This window comes from Mya arenaria, chromosome 10, assembly GCF_026914265.1.
Source record: "Mya arenaria isolate MELC-2E11 chromosome 10, ASM2691426v1".
Taxonomy (NCBI): domain Eukaryota; kingdom Metazoa; phylum Mollusca; class Bivalvia; order Myida; family Myidae; genus Mya; species Mya arenaria.
This window is the reverse complement of record NC_069131.1, coordinates 30,989,524-31,008,683: the sequence shown is the minus strand read 5'-3', so window position 1 is coordinate 31,008,683 and position 19,160 is coordinate 30,989,524. Positions and strand designations below refer to the sequence as shown.

Below are 19,160 nucleotides of genomic sequence, written 5' to 3'. Positions count from 1 at the left end.
TCTTAATATATGTACTGCTATGTCTAATAAGTGTTGCCAGTACACGTTCGGTGTATAAGACATTTGACTCTGTCTATCATCATGATGATGATTAGATCTGATGAATCCAAGTGTTTTACACTGTAAGTTAGGGTTTATTTGACAAGGATGTATGAAGGTATCGTTATATCAATAAAATTATAGAAACACTCAACAACGGGATAACCACCAAATCAATTTTCGCATAGAACTTCATGCATTTGAAAAAAAAACAATAGCCATACAAACATGTCTTTGGCAAAAAAATATCAAAAGCATGTTGAATTTGAATGTTAATGCATCTTCAAAAACAGAGCAAAATTGTGCATTTGATTTTAATTTTCTTTTCTAATTTTCGCTGATTATAATGTCTGAACTTTCGATTTGAACTGATTCCCGAGTCATGTGATGCAATAATAAAAGTTTAAACAAAATCGCAGATAAAAAAAAGATAAATAACAGTATTCATCCTAAGCTAAAATATAAAAGTTTCATTAAGCTGACTTTGACTGATTCTATTATATTATTCTATCTATTATTCCCTTTTGAAAGTTAGCATTGCGTACAAACGTTGGTATCATTTATAATAAATTATGAGTTGCAGACGACTCTATCTATATAGATTCACATAGAGCAGCGTCATAAAAAATAGTCTCGTGTCTGATTAGGTCGATTAACAATATAATCTGACCTTGACTAGTATTGTTTTGTTAGCTGTGATGCCATTCACTTTAGTAATTGTAATCTAAGATGCTCTCAGACACATTGCATAAACTACTACGTCTTTTAATTCTTAAACAGTGTTTGCTAGATAATTATGTAAACAAATTTACATATCTAATTTATAAACAGATGCAAACGATATTTCTTTATAAATCATTTAACTGTTATAATTCTAAGCATGCAATCATGATAGAATCCCATTCCATAATGAAATCTATTTCAAAGAGTTTGTTGTAATTTCAAGCCTGACGCATATAGTACTATAATAATAATAATATTGTATTGGCGATATTAGACAACTATTGAAGTAACATTGTTTTCTTCAAAGCATTGTTAGAATAATTATTATGTGCCTTCTCCTAAGCATGTATGTTTATATTACATTCTAAATATTGTGTTTGTCCTCATGGGCCGTATGACTTTTTGAATATGAAATAAACATTCTACATCTTTGCTCGGCTCGATAAATATTAGAAACAGCGGCTGTTTTGGCTTTCTCGAGGTATTGCAAAGCATTGCTTTGTGTTTGCCCTAAAATGGGTCTGTTTGATGTCTCTTGCCAAATAAAAAATACTACAGCAAGATGATTTTTATAGATATATTGTTTGTATTGCCTGACTTTACAAAAAAAACATATCGTGCAACAGAAACCACAGCAAAGGCAACGGGTTTATGCTAAAAATGATAAAAATAATAATAATAAAAAATATTTACATATGGAAATAATTTCATTTATAAAGCCGGAATAAATTGTTTTCTTTATTTATCTACGATTTCTCGGAAATACTTCCTAGATACGGGTAGACAAACGTGGTTGCCCTAAAATCAATATGCGGAACGCTCCGGTCGTCCGATTACTTGACCACGAGACTAGCCCTGCACGTTCTTTTCCTTCGAAGAAGCAACACGTGGGAAAATACCGGAAAATTATTATTTACCCACCCACCACACCCGATTAAAATATTTATGTAATATGAATAACACGTACTTGTTAATCAATCATCATGCCGTTTCATTAAAAATGCAGCTGGGTAGTTCTTTATAATAATTATTGCAGTTTTCGGCAGTTTGCGCTCTGAGAGACAGTATATCACTCGTAGCAGCATCAGCAAGCAAGCCATGCCTAACTAGGGGCCCGAGCCACTCGGGTTGCCAGCTCACACCGCACACCACGGGACTGGGCTTCAGAAACAATCAAATCAAGATAGTGCAGTGTGTCGCGCCAAACTAACTGCTAACCAATGACCATAAGGAACGTACGGCATTGCCTTTTGTTGGAACAATGCAGACATAACAGTTGTTTGAACGCTTTAAACTATGTACATGTACTTTGTTGTCTTTTTAAGTCGTGCGGGCGCGTGTCACTCATAATATTTTATGGAGACAAATCAAGTTTCCTGAGCGGCATAATTTGTAAAGTATGATAATTTAACAAATACAAACAATGCTTCTGCTGCAGTTATTGTGTGCATCTTGATATGTTGTTATTTTAATATAATTTGTTTTGTGTGGAATAGACAATCTTTGACAACTCTGCCATGGATTTTTATTAACAACATAAAACACGTGTTTACACGTAACATTTAATGTAAGGTTTCGAGCGAAAGCAGCTCCAATTTAATAATTTTGTTTTGATAAACTTAAAGGAGGGGAAACAAAGTGCCAGACATAATTTTCATGATCTAAAGCCTATGAAGATAAAAAAAAAACTAAACAAGTAACGGCGATATTTCTACCAGATAACACCCAGAAACACCCAGAAATTTCTTGTAATAATTAGGTTTTTGTGATTTTTTTTTTATAAAAAAAGTGATGTGCCAAACTTTATTTCGCTTTTTTAAGTAAGATTGTGTTAAAATTGATTCCTACAATATTGTTCATGAAGGGAAAGATTGTGTTTGTTTTCATGCTTTTTCTTTTGTTTCTATACTTTGAGGGCCATATTGAATCTTTAGAGTATATTATGTTCTTATATGTCTAAATGTGTAACCTTCGGTAAATAAAGATTTCATTGATATTATTTATTTAATTGTTTATTATTATTATTATTATTATTATTATTATTATTATTATTATATTATTATTACTATTATTATTATTTTTAATTTTTATTTTTATTTTTTTATTATTATTATAAGTATTATAAATATTGTTATTATTTGTTTCATCCACACTACTCAAAACACTCCGTTAGGCAATAAGTTAATTGCATAACATTCCTTTAAACATTAACTCTATTGCATGAATTGTTGATACTTTTAACTTACAAGTTTATCATTCTATATTGTTTTCTGTGAATATTATTGTGTTGATATGGTACAAAAAATTATTATCACTATTTATTGCTAGGAAGAAGACTCAAGATAAAACAGCATCGCTATTTACTGCTAGGAAGAAGATTCGAGATAAAACACGATCACTATATACTGCTAGGAAGGAGGTTTGAGATAAAACACCATGACAGTGTACTGCTAGGAGGAAGGTTTGAGATAAAACAGCATTACAATGACCTTCTATGTAGGAAGTTTGAGATAAAACAACATTACAATGACCTGCTATGTAGGAGGTTTGAGATAAAACAGCATTACAATGACCTGCTATGTAGGAGGTTTGAGATAAAACAGCCTTACAATGACCTTCTATGTAGGAGGTTTGAGATAAAACAACATTACAATGACCTGCTATGTAGGAGGTTTGAGATAAAACAGCATTACAATGACCTGCTATGTAGGAGGTTTGAGATAAAACAGCATTACAATGACCTGCTATGTAGGAGGTTTGAGATAAAACAGCATTACAATGTACTGCTAGGAAGAAGGTTTTTGATAAAACACCATCACTATTTACTGCTAGGAAGAAGGCTCGAGATAAAACACCATCACTATTTACTGCTAGGAAGAAGGCTCGAGATAAAACACCATCACTATTTACTGCTAGGAAGAAAACTCAAGATAAAACAACATCACTATGTACTGCTAGGAAGAAAGCTCGAGATAAATCACCATCGCAATGTACTGCTATGAAGGAGGTTTAAGATAAAACAGAATCACAATGACCTGCTATGAAGGAGGTTTGAGATAAAACAGCATTACAATGTACTGCTTGGAAAGAGGTTTAAGACAAAACAACATCACAATGACTTGCTATGAAGAAGATTCGGAATAAAACACCATCACTATTTACTGCTGGGAAATAGATTTAAAATAAAACACCATGGCAATGTACTGCTATGAAGACGGTATGAGATAAAACAGCATCACAACATACTGCTAGGAAGATGGTTTGAGATGAAACACCATCACAACGTACTGCTAGGAAGAAGGTTTTATATAAAACAGCATAACATGTCCTGCTAGGAAGAAGGTTTGAGATAAACAGCATCACAATGTCCTGATCTGTCCGAGAGATATTTTATTTTCCTCCAATAAATGAAGAGCAAAGAACATCACACTTGAAATACAAAGTGCGATACATTGATACGTATATACACATATATACACACACATGCAGTAATACACAGAACATAGTTCAGATGCAAATTATTAGGCGAAGGCTAGACAGAAAGCGAAATTCTAGAATCCACCTTGGCATCACACTTAAGTTATAAGTTATAAATCAATCATTTAACATGTTTTTCATCAATATAATTATGAAAGACATCACAAAATGAAATGTTATCTACACATAAGTGCAGGCCTAGCCCGAAAACAAAGTAACTAGGTATGCAAACTGCTATGTTGATAAACACTGCCTATTGGCTTTCTTATTTCGACTTAAACATAATTTTGCTTGCACATGGTGCAAATAATTTTTGCAAAATATACATTACGTGGTAAATTTGCAATTGTACGCATTGATTAGCCGGGCTTTCCATCCGCAATCAAATAAATGTTCTAGATTTATACTTTGCCATTACATGGTCCCACATTTTAATCCTTGTGCTAAATATGGTTGAGCAAAAACACAACCTATGCACTTGTCTTTGAGTCAATTGGCCCGGTTGTTGGAACATTCGTTAAATACATAACAATGGCCCGGTTGTTGGAACGTTCGCTAAACACTTAACGATGAAATTTATCGTTATAATGACTAAAATCGCTAAATTTTCGTTAAATACCTTCGTTTAATTTATTTCGCTAAATTTTGGTTGTTGGAAATTTTAACGATAACGAAACCGTTAAATCAGTCGTTAATTTAACGAAAAATTTAAAGTACCTCAAAAGGTACTTTAAATTTTAACGAATCAGTTAACGAAAACCAAAATGGCTGCCATAAATGGTTGTTAAGTAAATATACCACGGAAAAATAGAGAATTTAGAGTAATAAACTTAAATGAAAGCCTAAATGATGAAGAATTGAGAAGAAGGTTCAGGTTTGGAAGAAGAGGAATAGAGTATTTGGCCGATTTGCTGAGAGAGGACCTAGCTAGGGAAACAGACAGAAGTTGTAGCCTGTCAGTCGAGGAACAAGTCTGTATAGCGCTGAGGTACTACGCTTCAGGTTCATTTATGCAGGTTGTTGGGGACACACATGGGATACATAAAAGTACTGTTTGCAGAGTTGTGGATAAGGTTACTAAAGATATAGTGAAGCGTCATAAGCAGTTCATTCAATGGCCAGTTGATGAAGCTACCAAGAGACGAGTGAAATCTGAGTTTAGCAACATAGCTGGATTTCCAGGTGTTATAGGGTATGTTGATGGTAGCCACGTCCGTTTGATCAAGCCTTCACCAGACCAAGAGAGGTTTTATCAACAGAAAAGGATTCCCATCTATAAATGTGATGGCAGTTTGGTAGTTTATTTAAAAAATATTAAACTGTAAATATTATACAGCTCTTTATATAACATGAAATAAACTGACACTTACCCATCACTGTACTGCTGGTGTTGCTAAGAGCTCAAATAAGCAAAATACAGCCACATTCCGTTTGGTATTTGTTTTTAAGACATAAAATTACTGCTTCAGTACAATGCTGGTTACTGCCATTATTAAGTGCTTTAAAATTCTTTGATAATACAGATTTGAAAAGAAATTACCAGGGCAAAAACTTTCCTTTCAATGTCAAGGTCAACAAACTTTGGCTATACAGTAACGCCTTAAAATGAAACGGTCAACATTCACAACTTCATAACCACAGTCATGTTATCTCCCCTTAACATGTTTTTATCCTTTCAGGAAAATTCACATTTATCAATGAGCAGTGGCCTGGATCAGCTCACGATAGCTTTATATTCCGAACTTCCACACTTGGATGCCACCTGGAGAGAAACCACAGGGGTTTGGAAGATGGGATTGTTCTTGGAGACAGCGGGTATGTAAATGTAAAATCAATTCCATGTAGCTACATAATCATGAATTTTGACCAGATTTTATACCAGTATCAACTTATTATAATAAGCAATAACGTATTATAATAAGTAATACTCGCATTTACAGCAACGCTGTTTAAAGTTATTGGACATAAAGGTGCACATCAAGCACATAAACATGCGACGCAAAGGGGATACTTGTGGTTGCCTTCTGGAAACTTCCCACAGGGTTGACCCAGTTTTCTCCCTTAAAACACTTCGGACAAACGGCCGACAAAAGATTTGACTTCTGTTTCTGAAATTGACATTGAGATGATGGGGCCTTTATGTATCCATCCAAAATCGCCTCCCACGTATACGTTGGTGTAAATGTCCCAGTCTGTAAACAGTTGAACTGAATATCCAGCAGCCCATATTTTGACAAAGGCCTATACATTTCTGGAATAGTTCCCCTGGACTGGTTATCATAGCCAATAAATCTGCATAGCCTACTATTAGATACTTGTTTGGCAAGATATTTATTTGGTAACCGACACAATTTTCCAAAAAATTGCAGCTCTTTCCATCTTTAGTAGCTGAGGGTGAAATATTTTACCACAACTCGCAGCCATATAAACACTCTGGGGTAACAACCGACGTATATATTGTTTTTGACGTCAACGGATTTAATGTACCTGGGTGAACACCACTATTACAAATGCTTATAAACGTACCGCGCATTTTAACACACGCGTCGTCAATGATGTCAGAAATATTGAGATATGCATCACATATAATTCCCAGATGGGTATAGTAAAGGTTTGAGATAAAACATCATCACTGTTTACTGCTAGGAAGAAGGTACGAGATGAAATTCTTTCACAAAAGACAAAGGAAGAAAGAAGATAACTTTGTAACAATAATTCAATACGTTGTTGTCAATGTGCTGTGCCTAATTGTACCTTTTAAATGATCAAAGCTACGAAAACAAATACATGTATGAACAAATTGAGATACTTTTACAACTTTGAGATGTTATAGTAAGAAATTTTGCAGCAATATTTTAGCAGAGTTTGTTTTATTTGTTGATATTTAAGTGGTCGTGATGACAGTGGATAAAGCAAGCTATCCAGTTTGACTTGAGGGGCTATCCCAACTCGACCACAACATGGCAATATGGTACCTCTTTCTGAGGCTCATCCACTTAAGCGAGGATTAATAAAACTCGAGTTTTGCAATTCTGTACATTTAAATACTATTGTAGTACTTTTAAAGTATAAACATAAAATGTTTGTCTATTGTTATCGCGTTTTTTCTGTTCCATTAGGCTAATTCTTTTGTTTATTTTATTGTTTTAAATCTTTGAAAATGATGTTATAAGTTACTGAAATGCCTTGGTATGTATTAAGCTTCCGAGGACTTTCTTATTCTATAAATGAGGCACAACTCATCCAGTACATTCAGTGATAATTAATACAATCACATTGACATGGTGTTGAGGACTTCCATACTTCTATCAATCAGATACCAATCGTCGAAAACATTCAAGGATAATTGATAGCGCCGAATTGACAAAGTGTGAAGACTTTCATCTCACATAAACATCAATACATTCCATTTGTTTGTATAGTTTTACTTTTATCTTCTCAGATGATTTTACTTCCTGATATCTGTCAAAACAAAGCAATTGGTTTAAAATATCAATCGAGGTACCCCTATTACACAGAAAGCCAATGAATGAGGAACATAATATGTCGATTTAGTTTGAGTAGTTAATAGTGAAATAAACACAAACGCCATATATTAGTGTAGTTTAATTTAATGATGAATAATTCAGCTGCTTTTTTATTATTGTGTTTTATATATTTCGTGATGTGTGAGAAATGTCCACCAGGATCTTATGGTGGCAGTTGTGAATTTCATTGCAAATCTGTGCATTGCTACTGCACAAATGCGTTAGACTGTGAAGAATGTGAACCAGGCTTTTGGAACATAAATTGTTCTAATACTTGTGTTTCCCCTGAATGTATGTGTTCCAACTATAACAACTGCCTTTCTTGCAAGCATGGACACTATGGAATAACAGAAAAATGCAATCAGGCGTGCTCATCTGGATGTAACAATAATACTTGTAATGATGACGGAACGTGTGCCACCGTATGTAAGACTGGTTTTACAGGAAACAAATGTGACTCGTGCGTAGAAGGCAAGTATGGTGAAAATTGCTCTATGCAGTGTAGTCATGGCTGTAAGGAGAATATTTGCAATTCCACCGACGGATCATGCAACTGCAGCAGTTATTATACTGGTGAAAAATGTGAATCTTGCGTTGAGGGTCGGTACGGATTTAGCTGTTCTACACCATGCAGTCCGGGCTGCGTAAATGATATTTGCACTTCTTCGAATGGAAAGTGTGTTTGTAATGAATATTACACAGGCGATAAATGTGACGCTTGTAATGATGGGCGCAATGGTGACGATTGTTTGAATATATGTGAGTTTTGCGAGCGATTTAATATAAAAAGTAGCTCAATTGCACTTACAGTATCTTATAATATTAGTTAAAACACCAACATTGGTTTTCATGTTAAGCAAAGAGGTATGTTTAATCAATAAAATTAAAGAAAAGATTCATTTTGACAATGTCGAAACGTTTATATTTACATAGATCATTTTTAGACTAAAGTGCAATTAATGAAGAAATTTTTAAAATACCTCAAACAAAGAAGATGCTGAACATCGAAACATGAATAGTTTCAGTAATGCAGGGTCACATGAATATTCAGAACTTGTTCTCTTAATGACTGCTTAATTACAATGTTCAGATTGAAACCTAATTAAGTTTCGTTCTTTATTTCTAACCAACCGTTTTTACTACTGATTTATAAACATTTAAGCAATGAAACTGTTTCATAATTACACAAATAGTACAGATTTTAGCATGTTTTTAATGCCAAGGACAGCACGCTTAGATGGCATCGTAATTCCATTTTTTATAAATTTCACTTAAGGTGTCGATTTGCTCGTGTCTCATATTTTAACATTTAAGAAGTGTCAGTGATATATATACTCCTGTTTGAAATATTATAGCACATTTGGATTTTTTTACAGAAATATAGAATGTTGTGAAAAATACAATAATATGTTGTTATGTCCATATTTTGATGGCACCCATTTATATCACTTATTTCGGTAACAACAGCTTGATTGTTAGAAAGTTTGATACATATTTGTTTATTATACATGTATTTACATTTTACCAATAATACAAAACTGCCTATAGTCACAAAATCCGATAGCATTATAGGCAAGACTATTTGTTTAATCAATAAAATATTAACATATAATTCCTTTTGAAAAGAATACATTTTAGATTTTAATGCAATAAACAATTATTATGTCTAACTTATTTAACTTTAAAAGCAAATGAATTCTGTACAGATGTTGGTGATATTTTGGCGGTTATCTAGGAAGTTTATGGCCACGTTCATGTTTTTATATATCACAATGTTATGATTTGTGTTTGGCACTCATGTTGAAATGATAAACGTAAAAACGTCAGTATATCTAGTATACCGTGGTTTATATTCTCAAAAAGACGATGTTATAAAGTAAAAACCGTTTTTTTAAATACCTTATGTTATTTCTATTCGATCTGACTTGTTAATGTGCTATTACATCATGACTTTCCTAATGTTAAACACGAACACTTTCGATGATATATATTTTCAGCAGAAGAGACAAACAAGCCAAGCGTTGGTACGGCTGTTGGTGTGACAATTGGTGTTGTTCTTGTAGTTGTTATCGTTATCGCTGTTATCATCATTTCCAATCGAAGGTATGTTGTAGTGATACTACAAGCTAATTACGTACGAAAACGTATTTTTCATAATTTGTTTGCTATAACTTGTCTTCTTTAGATTTTTTACTGGATCTTTAAGAAATCTCATCGTTTCATTATGTTCAAAGAAACAAATCATGCTGCAAAAAGCTACGAGGAGAACAACAACTCAGCGAACAAATTCATACACCACCGCCAGTTGTGTACGCTACAGTGCAGAAAAATAGTAAATTCGATGTTATTTTATAATATAGATATTTTCGTCATATTCTTAATAATTTGTTTACTCATGGTGAACATATTTTTCAGTTTTCTCATTCAACTTGATTGATTTAACGAAAAAAAGATTAATGTTGACTGTATAAAAGTAAACAATGGCGTGAAAAAGGCGTCGATTTTTTGTGAAATTAGATTACTATTTACCAAGTGCTTGAACCCTTAGCTCAATCTGTTTATTCTAAAAGGCCCTAAACCTGAACCCGTCGAGGAAAAGGAGTCCAGGCAAGGATATCAGGCACGACAACCTCACACTTCAGTGACCGAACACCACACTGAGACTGGTAAAATAATCATGAGCAATTGTATGTTTACTTATTTGGTTAAACAGCTAGCTGATATGAATCATTCTCGATCTGTGTCCTGTGGCTTAAATGGTTCCGATGATCTATATAAGAGACCAAGAAATATCTTCCAACTTTTGGCTGATAGAAACTGACGAGCTATGAAAGGTGAGATGCGGACACCATAACCATTGGAAAACAATCACACTCAATACCACTTTATGTTATGATGCACAGGCATCTGGCTCAATGATGTATTCTGTATACTTTATGTTTAAAGTTGAGCAATGTTAACATTTGCTTTGCAGGTAACACATTATACGAAGACATTTGATTGGTTCCTAATGATTCAAACACTGTTCAAGAGAATGTCAATGAAGAAACTGGACAAAAAGTAAATATGGGAACACAACACGTTGAACTGATTATGGTAGCGGAAACGACTGCTGATGTCAACCTTTAAATTGGTGAAAATTTACTTTCAGTAACCAATAGATCTTCTTATAACTTTAATGTTTTAAGACCATATGATTACTTTTTCATTATTTTACTTAATTATGATTGTGGTTATTAGCTCATTGATTTATATTTAATGAAGTTTCATATCATTATGTCTAAACAACCAATATGTTCTGTGTTTTTTGTTATCTCAAACTTACATGTTGATCATACACATTTTGGTAAGGTAGTTGAGTCGTGTATCGTAATAAATCTTGTTTGAATTCTGTTGGGTTTTTCTGGTGATAGTAAAGGAAGAGGGTGAAAACATTTAGGTGGTAGAATTTTAATAGAAAGCAGCTGTGTTTTATCATTCTTCGGTCATTTTTTGTCTGAACAAAAATATGTCTTATAATTGTTTCACACTTGTATAACAAATTGTAAAGTTTGCTGGTTCACACAACTTTTACTAAATAACCTTACCAAACCTTTGAAGGAAGATGTCCGAATAACCCGAGCAATAACAACCTTGTTTGAATAGAAAGGCGATTTATGCTTGGCCACAATTCTGATAAAATAAAAAAGCGTTACTATTGAAAACTTATTGACAGATGTTATGAATTCAAGGTTACATATTTTATTTTTCATATTCTGATCAACACATGACCATAAAGAAAAAAATGTGTTGAATATTTTTTTCTGATTTATTTTCCTAAGTAATATAAAATAATTTATAATTATATATATATATATATATATATATGTTGATGTTGGATATATTATCTTAAATTGTCCTTTCAGTTGATTACTACATTTAAGTTAGGTAGGAATCGCATATACAAATTCATTTTACAATTAAACTTCCCATCTATTCTTTCAAAAGTTATTTATGATAATCAGTGGTTATCGAAATATCTTCCTTAATTGTAAAGAACTAAACTGCCATCACTATAATGCACATTATCAAGCCCTTTGGTATGACTGTTTACTTTCCATGTATTCAAACATTCAGATCGATCACACGAGAGCGTATAAGGAAATATAACGACAAATTACAATGGCGAAATAGTAAAACGCAAAATATAAATTAACAAAAACAAAACTTCCTGATGCAATTAACAGCTTTTAAAACAAATTTCATAATTCCAATTTTTAAGTTAAAGTTGAACATTTGACTGATTCAGAAACTGACAAAATGAAGAGCCTTTAAAAGAAAAACACATATATTTTTAAAGGCTCTTAGTTCAATGTCTCAAGTAATAGCTCTGTTTATTCTTCTCGTTTGATATATGCTAAATTCCAATATCGATATCTAACCTGACATTTATAGCCACAAATGTTAAACTAAAATGAATAAGTGTTTGCCCGACATTGTCAGCCAAACAGGGGCTATAGATTTTTAAAATGTTTCGTTTTGTATTTGTTAATCGTAACTTTTTTCTTAAGACGACTCTTTATGATTAAGTCAATTGCTATATTTATAGAGTATATTTCACGTTATCTGCCTGGCAATGACATTGTTTCCAATTAAAAGATAGATTATCGACGGCATAATCGGATTCAAAATATCCTTTATAACACAGAGTGAAGCGTTTATTTCAGATAATACAATGGTTTTATTCCATTTTCGAAGAATTGAAGTTTTAGTTTATTTGATATCTGTAATTAAAGCATTTAGTTGTGAAAAATCATTGATATGATAGGCAAATTCATACAGTTAGTGACAATGATACATTTAGATAATTACGGTTTCGTCAGATCATAAGTTGCTTCATGTTCTTTTTAATCTGCAATGATTTTTTCCTGTTAAAAGATTTAATCATCATGAGCAATACTTTAAATTAATACCATGTGGGCATTTGCTCCGCCACATACAGCTCCCCAATGAGTCAATACCGAGATTATTACAAAAAGCATACAACAACTTGTTAAATATTTCATTTGGAATCAGCCAAAGGAGTAACTGATAGTTTGTACTATAGTGTGAGGCGAATGTTATTATACGCAAATGGTGATGCTGTTGGATAGGCACGTGAATAGTGAGGTACGAGATAATTGCTATGAAATTTTCCTGTATTTTACCTTAATTAACATCCATGTATTGCAACACGGACAGTTTTATATTCACATTTGTTCAGTTTTGTTCAATATTCTTTTCATTGACAACTTTAATGAATGTGCTATTTAAGGATTAAAATTCGACATGTTGCATTTTATTGGGGTATGGTATGCAATGGGGCTGTTCAAAATGGGTGGAGTCCGAAGGCATACAAATACCAAAACATGAAATAAACCACATATAACTTACATCTTTTCTGCTGAGTTGTCTTTTCCTGGCAAGCTGATGTGTTTACTAAATAGTTTTTTCTGCAATTGTTTTTACTATTAAAAGCACTAAATTATGTCTGAAACGACTAACTCCTCCGAACTTAAGTTATTTCTGTCGATTTTATTCAGAACATACGACTTATATGGACATGATTCCATTACGTCGTATGCAATGAACAAAGAAATTTCAATTTTTTTTTCGCTGATGCTGAACATGCTGTACATTTTATCAAGAACATGTTTACAAAATTTTCAGGCTTAAATTAGTTATCAAAACAAATAATGGTTAAAGTAGGAATGTATAGGTAATTAATTGATTACCCAAAGGTATTGTGTGTAAATCATCCCAGTAATCCAGTCAAATTTCGAAAAAAACAACACTTTCAAAACGAATTAACACTGCAAAAAATGGCGTCGAAACAAAATGCAGCTGCCGAGTTATGTTGCGGCCCGAATCGAGCTTAATGTAAAACTTTTTCAATGACATCACTCATGACGTCATACAAGCACCCGTTATAGAGGTTATTTTGAACTAACTGTTTTTGCATTTTCGTGACATTTAACAGCCTTTTATAAAAACACAAACGTTTCTTCAACTGTTCCATCCATCATGAAATTATCTACATAAAAATCAATCAAATTATCGTTGCTTATATTGTTTTAACTGCTTTACTGCAGATTACAGTTGTGCATGTTGCTAATATTTTTACTACGATTTCATTGAAAAAAATAGTTTCGTAGTAAATATGCCCCGCCCCTTGGTATTATTGCGCCCAATGGCAGGACAGAAGTATCGAACAAACGCACGCGATATCGATGGAAAATGCCATTGCACTTTATACAGAAATAAAGTGCAATTGATAAACAACAACCATCGTTAAGGAATGAAGTGTGAATGTAAATATTTGCATATGTTTAACTTCAGGTTTGATATTGTTAATTAATACTTTGTATGTCAAAATTTGATTTCTTTCATAAAATTATAACACCTGTTGGTAAAAACATATTTTTAAGTTTTAAGTTAAACCATCAAGGCATTTACCAAAAACTCAACATGCCTGTCGATAATCTTTTAATACAAACAGGCTATTTATACTAACGTCAAGATGATAAAACACACTCAAATGTATGTTTTCATGTCTGTATGTTATCCCTTCTTTACAGGATTTCAATGACAGAACGAAACCACCCTAGCACATATTTCAGCGATTTTTTTTTTGTTTGTGGTGGAAATAAAGTGTCGTTATAATAAGTATGTCTTATGGTATTTTGGCTCCAATTTGCAGTTGATGGATTCTAGACAGACAGAATCTCGATTGAGCATGTTACCTTAATGAATTAAAGAAAAGTTATGATTGACCGAGACCAAAAACTAAAATGAATGAAAAAAACAATAAGAAAGGTGCAAAGTGAACAATAATATAATAATATCTAAAAAGTACGAATGATACAGAACCTCATAAATATAGGAAAAATATAAAAATTAAAAGTGACAGAAATAGTGAAGCACTTGATGCACCTACTACGCCTTAATTATGTGCATAGTGCCCCATTGATAAAAGAGCGCGTTACATAACAACCCCAAAACATATACTGTGATTCTATTTCGAGCAAGATGTGACAGAAGTTTCGCCGGTTGTTCTTAGATGTTGACCAGGTTTTACCGATGGAATTCCTCACACTCATTTACTCGCAAACGCTGAAAGACTGGTGAATTCGACTGTAGCCCAAAACACAATGTCATCGTATGCCCAGGGGCTGGCCAAATTTTGAAACTCGTAGCGTAGGGAAATCATGGCCCCAACTGTCGATACTTTTTATCTCATTCATGTCACTTAATTCATGCGCTCTGCCACTGCACGACTATATGAAACAGCAATCGGTTATAAGTGGTAATATGATGGGGGCGCAAGCTCAAACAATTCAGTTAATTATAGTGATTGAACTCTTAAAAGGCTACCAACGTCAACGGGCGGGAACGCGCACACGCCGGTCTATCACACCACCTATTTTAAGTTATCGATTCTTTTCGCAAATAGATACGAACACTTTATAATAAGAGTCAAAAGGTCTAGTTTGGGTTGGAAACACCGTTTCGAAAACATGAACTTTAAAACCAATTCAAAGATTTGCTCAAAAGCCAAGCAAGAACGTTAAATAACCGATTCTAGAACATAAATATGTTCTTGTAGTTAATGATTTAGGATTTGATGTTCTAGAACTGGCTTTTCAGATCTTTTGTATTATTATAGAACCCAATTCTAGAACAGTACGGGATCATTAAATAGTCGAATCTAGAACAGCGAGTTCTAGATTATACGAATACAAGCACTTATGCAGTAATTTTTTTAAATACATGAAGCTATTGATCGTTCGAACTTTTTCTTTCTTTAATGAGGTCCTGCTGTTGACCATTTAATGTTATTGCACTGTTGAATAACCTAATTATTAAATTGATAAAGAACTGTTCTTGACAATATCACAGTGGCTTTCTATTGTTCATTGCATTGTGTGTTTAAATTTGTATGAATTTATATGTTTAGATGTGTTCATAGTTTGTGTATTTTAATAATTTTGTTTTTGTTGCCACAAACGTGTCACTTGTTTAGCAACTTTCTGGTCAGTAAATGTTCTGTTCTGAGTTCTGTTATGTTCTTAAGCGAGTATGTCGCCTCGGTATTATAAAATTAAGTTCAGGGCCATGCTGTATTTTTCGCAAGTTATGACAAGCAAGTGGATTGGTTATTGTGTGGGCCAAAGAAATAACCCTTTTAACGTTTGTTTCAAAACTATTTTTTACACGTTATACTATTCTAGCGTTTCTCACTTTAAATTTTCAAGACCCTTTCACTATTCGACCCAAGGTTAAAAAGCAAGATAAAGTGCATTGTTATTCAAATGTACAATTTTCACTAACGTTGATTAAAGAGGAAACTGAAGTAAAAGTATTGGTGCCCAACTTTAAAAGCAAAATATCTCATGCCGCAATTACGACAATAAAAACAAATAGTGTTTCAATTGTTTATGAACGAAGAAATGAAACAGAATAATACATTATACATTTACCGCCGAAGAGCTTTCAGAGAAATATAATCAATATTTATGTTACACCAGAAGAAAAGAACAGACCGCCTACAACAACTTGTCGCTTGTATAAAAAGATAAGTTGTAAAGCGGTTGTGATGTCATCTGTACAAGGTAGTCACTATTAGGCGAGCCGTTGCTAGAGTATTGAAGTCGACGGCATTCGGGGTTGTTCGCTGTTTCACCAAAAAGCTTTTGTCGATCTAAATGGGCGTGTTTTACCCTTTCGTGTTCGCTTGCGTTCGGTTAGGTATTGCATCTTTAATCGGTGGAAATAGTGTTGGCTTTCGTTCGTGAACAAGTATCCGATTTGTCATCGGTGTTTAACCGCAAACCAATCGGTACCTGCCAAGTCCCAAGCCAGTCTCAACCAGTCATAGAAGATTCGCTGACAAGTCATCGAACCGTTGTCAACTTGATGTACAGTTGCTGATGCGTTGCTGTTCAATTACAGATAAATTGCAAAACATATTCAAATTCAAATTCAAATTTTATTTGTAAAGAAAGGCCTCCGGCCCATAATACAACACATACAATACAAAGCATAAGATCTTTAGAGTTGTGATTCCTTAATGACATTCATTTTTCCTTATCTTTTTGTTTCATTATTACATTTACAAAGAATGCTATATTTTTCATTCGGTCATCGTTTCGACTTTGCATAATATTTATGAAGTTTTGGAAGTCTTGCCTACCCGTGTACCATTTATAGATATAAAATTGCCTTTCTTGCCTGAATTTGTTACATTGAAAGAATACATGAAATTCATCTTCTACACATCTGATATCAAAACTAATTAAGCAATATCTACACAGTCTATTTTCCCTTTCGATACTCAAATGTCGACCAGTCTCAATAAACAATTTATGGCTAGAACATCGGAATCTCGCTAACGATTTTCTCACTTAAAATGGTAGATTAATACGTAAATATTTTTCTGGATTTAACAAAGTTTTAAAATGCTGATATGTGTCACATCGTGTTGAGTCTCCCACATTTTCGAACCAGTTTTGTCTTTTACAATCAACTAACCTTTGCTTAAATGATATTAAAAAATCGCCAACATTTCCAACTTCCTGACTTAGCCAAACAAAACCAAAACCATATTTGAATAATAGATTCTTTACAGATGTAACCCATTTTTTTCTTCCAATATCATCATGTCGTTTAAGCATTATATAGCAGTTTCTTGGATAACGTTCATTGGACATGTATAGCAGTTTACACCAGTACTTAATACATTTTACATGATGATCAATACACAGAGGAAACCTCCCGCATTCCCCCAATGCAACACAATCGTTAACATAATTATTTACCCCAAGGAATTCCTTACAATATTGAATTTGTACCTGTTCAAGAATATCAGATATTTCCTTACCATATATTTCAGCACCGTAAATAAGTATAGGCTTAACCATTGAATCAAATATTTAAAGTATTCAGTGTGAGAAAAGTTTCCAAAAGCCATCTGGTAGGCCTTTATAGCATAAATTGACTTCCGGGCTTGCGCAGCTAATTTTGATTTTGCCTTTGTCCAGGATAATTTAGGCGTGAATATGAGTCCCATGTACTTGTATACCGATGTAACATTTACCGGGGTGCCATTAAAATACCAATGCTCGTATGACCGCAGAGGCCCGCCATTTCTAAACACGATTATTTCTGTTTTCCTCTGATTAATAGTCATACCAGTATTTTCGCAGAATTCCGAAATTGAATTTAGTTGTAATTGTAATTCAATGGCAGTGTCAGCGCAGTTCGCAACGTCATCTGCAAAAAGTATGCATATCATATCCGCGATTTGCTCAGTAATAAAGATACCAGTATGTCCCTTTGATCGTAGGAAGGAAGATAGTTCATTAATATACAGATTAAAAATTATTGTACTGGTTACGTCGCGTGCCAACGTTACAAATAAAGGGTTGCGTAACTGTGCCGCCGCCAACTCGTACACAACCGCGTAGATTTGAATACATAGACGTTAATATACGGAAGAGCTTTCCCTGAACTCCTATTTTATGCAAACTGGTGAACAAGTTACGGTGTATCAATCCATCAAACGCCTTTTTAAAATCGACGTATAATACATAGAATCTCCCCCCGGGCTTACTGGTATATTTCTGAACCATACTTTGCAAAGTAAATGTATTATCTGTTGTCGAATAACCAGTCCGAAATCCAGCTTGTGCATCATCAATTTTGTTAAACTGTTCCGACCATGTACATAATCTGTCATGTACTATATTTGAAAATATTTTATACATAACGTTTATAAGAGAAATACCCCTGTAATTTGATGGGTTTTCTTTAGAGCCCGACTTGTGCACTGGGACAATAATACTATCTCTCCAAATATCCGGAAATACACCCGTATTTAAAACCCTATTAAATAATTGACGCAACACTGGAGTTATGGTTTGTTTTGTACTTTGGTAAAATTCAGCTCCAAATCCATCAGGTCCCTGAGATTTCCCCTTTTTCAATTTTGAAATGCTTGCAATAACCTCCCCGTCAGTTATATCACAATTTAAAATGGAATCATATTCTTCATTAAATATATTCGTGTCAAAAGCTATATCGTTCAGGTTTGGTTGATCTTCATTAAACAATAATCCTCGAAAATAGTTCCGCCATGTAACAGGGTCTACGCGCAGAAGTTCTTGTTTTCTATTACGTTGGGACATTTTTAACAATTTCCAAAAGGATTTTGGATTACAACTAGAAAACACTAGCTCATTCCTTTTAGCTTGCTGGTACAATTGCCTTTTAGTGAAACACGTAATTTTGAAATGTCTACGCAGTGAAATATAGTTTTGAAAATCTAACAACCCACTTGTCCTTCTAAAACTTCGTAATGCAGCGTACTTTAATTGT

General features: G+C 33.5%; 1 protein-coding gene across 1 annotated transcript; it reads left to right on the top strand.

Annotated features, from left to right (window-relative positions):
- The first annotated feature begins 3,954 nt into the window (after window positions 1-3,954).
- LOC128204581 (putative nuclease HARBI1) lies at window positions 3,955-6,940 on the top strand. Its single transcript, XM_052905987.1, has 4 exons — window positions 3,955-3,979; window positions 5,095-5,529; window positions 5,919-6,054; window positions 6,886-6,940. The coding sequence occupies exons 1-4, from the start codon at window positions 3,955-3,957 to the stop codon at window positions 6,938-6,940; spliced, it is 651 nt and encodes a 216-aa protein (XP_052761947.1).
- Window positions 6,941-19,160: the final 12,220 nt, after the last annotated feature.

Coding starts and splice junctions, on each gene's coding strand:
- LOC128204581 (XM_052905987.1), top strand. CDS start 3,955: ATGGCAATGTACTGCTATGAAGACG. Junction 5,530..5,918: donor CATCTATAAATGTGATGGCA/GTTTGGTAGTTT, acceptor TTATCCTTTCAG/GAAAATTCACATTTATCAAT. Junction 6,055..6,885: donor ATTGTTCTTGGAGACAGCGG/GTATGTAAATGT, acceptor GTTTACTGCTAG/GAAGAAGGTACGAGATGAAA.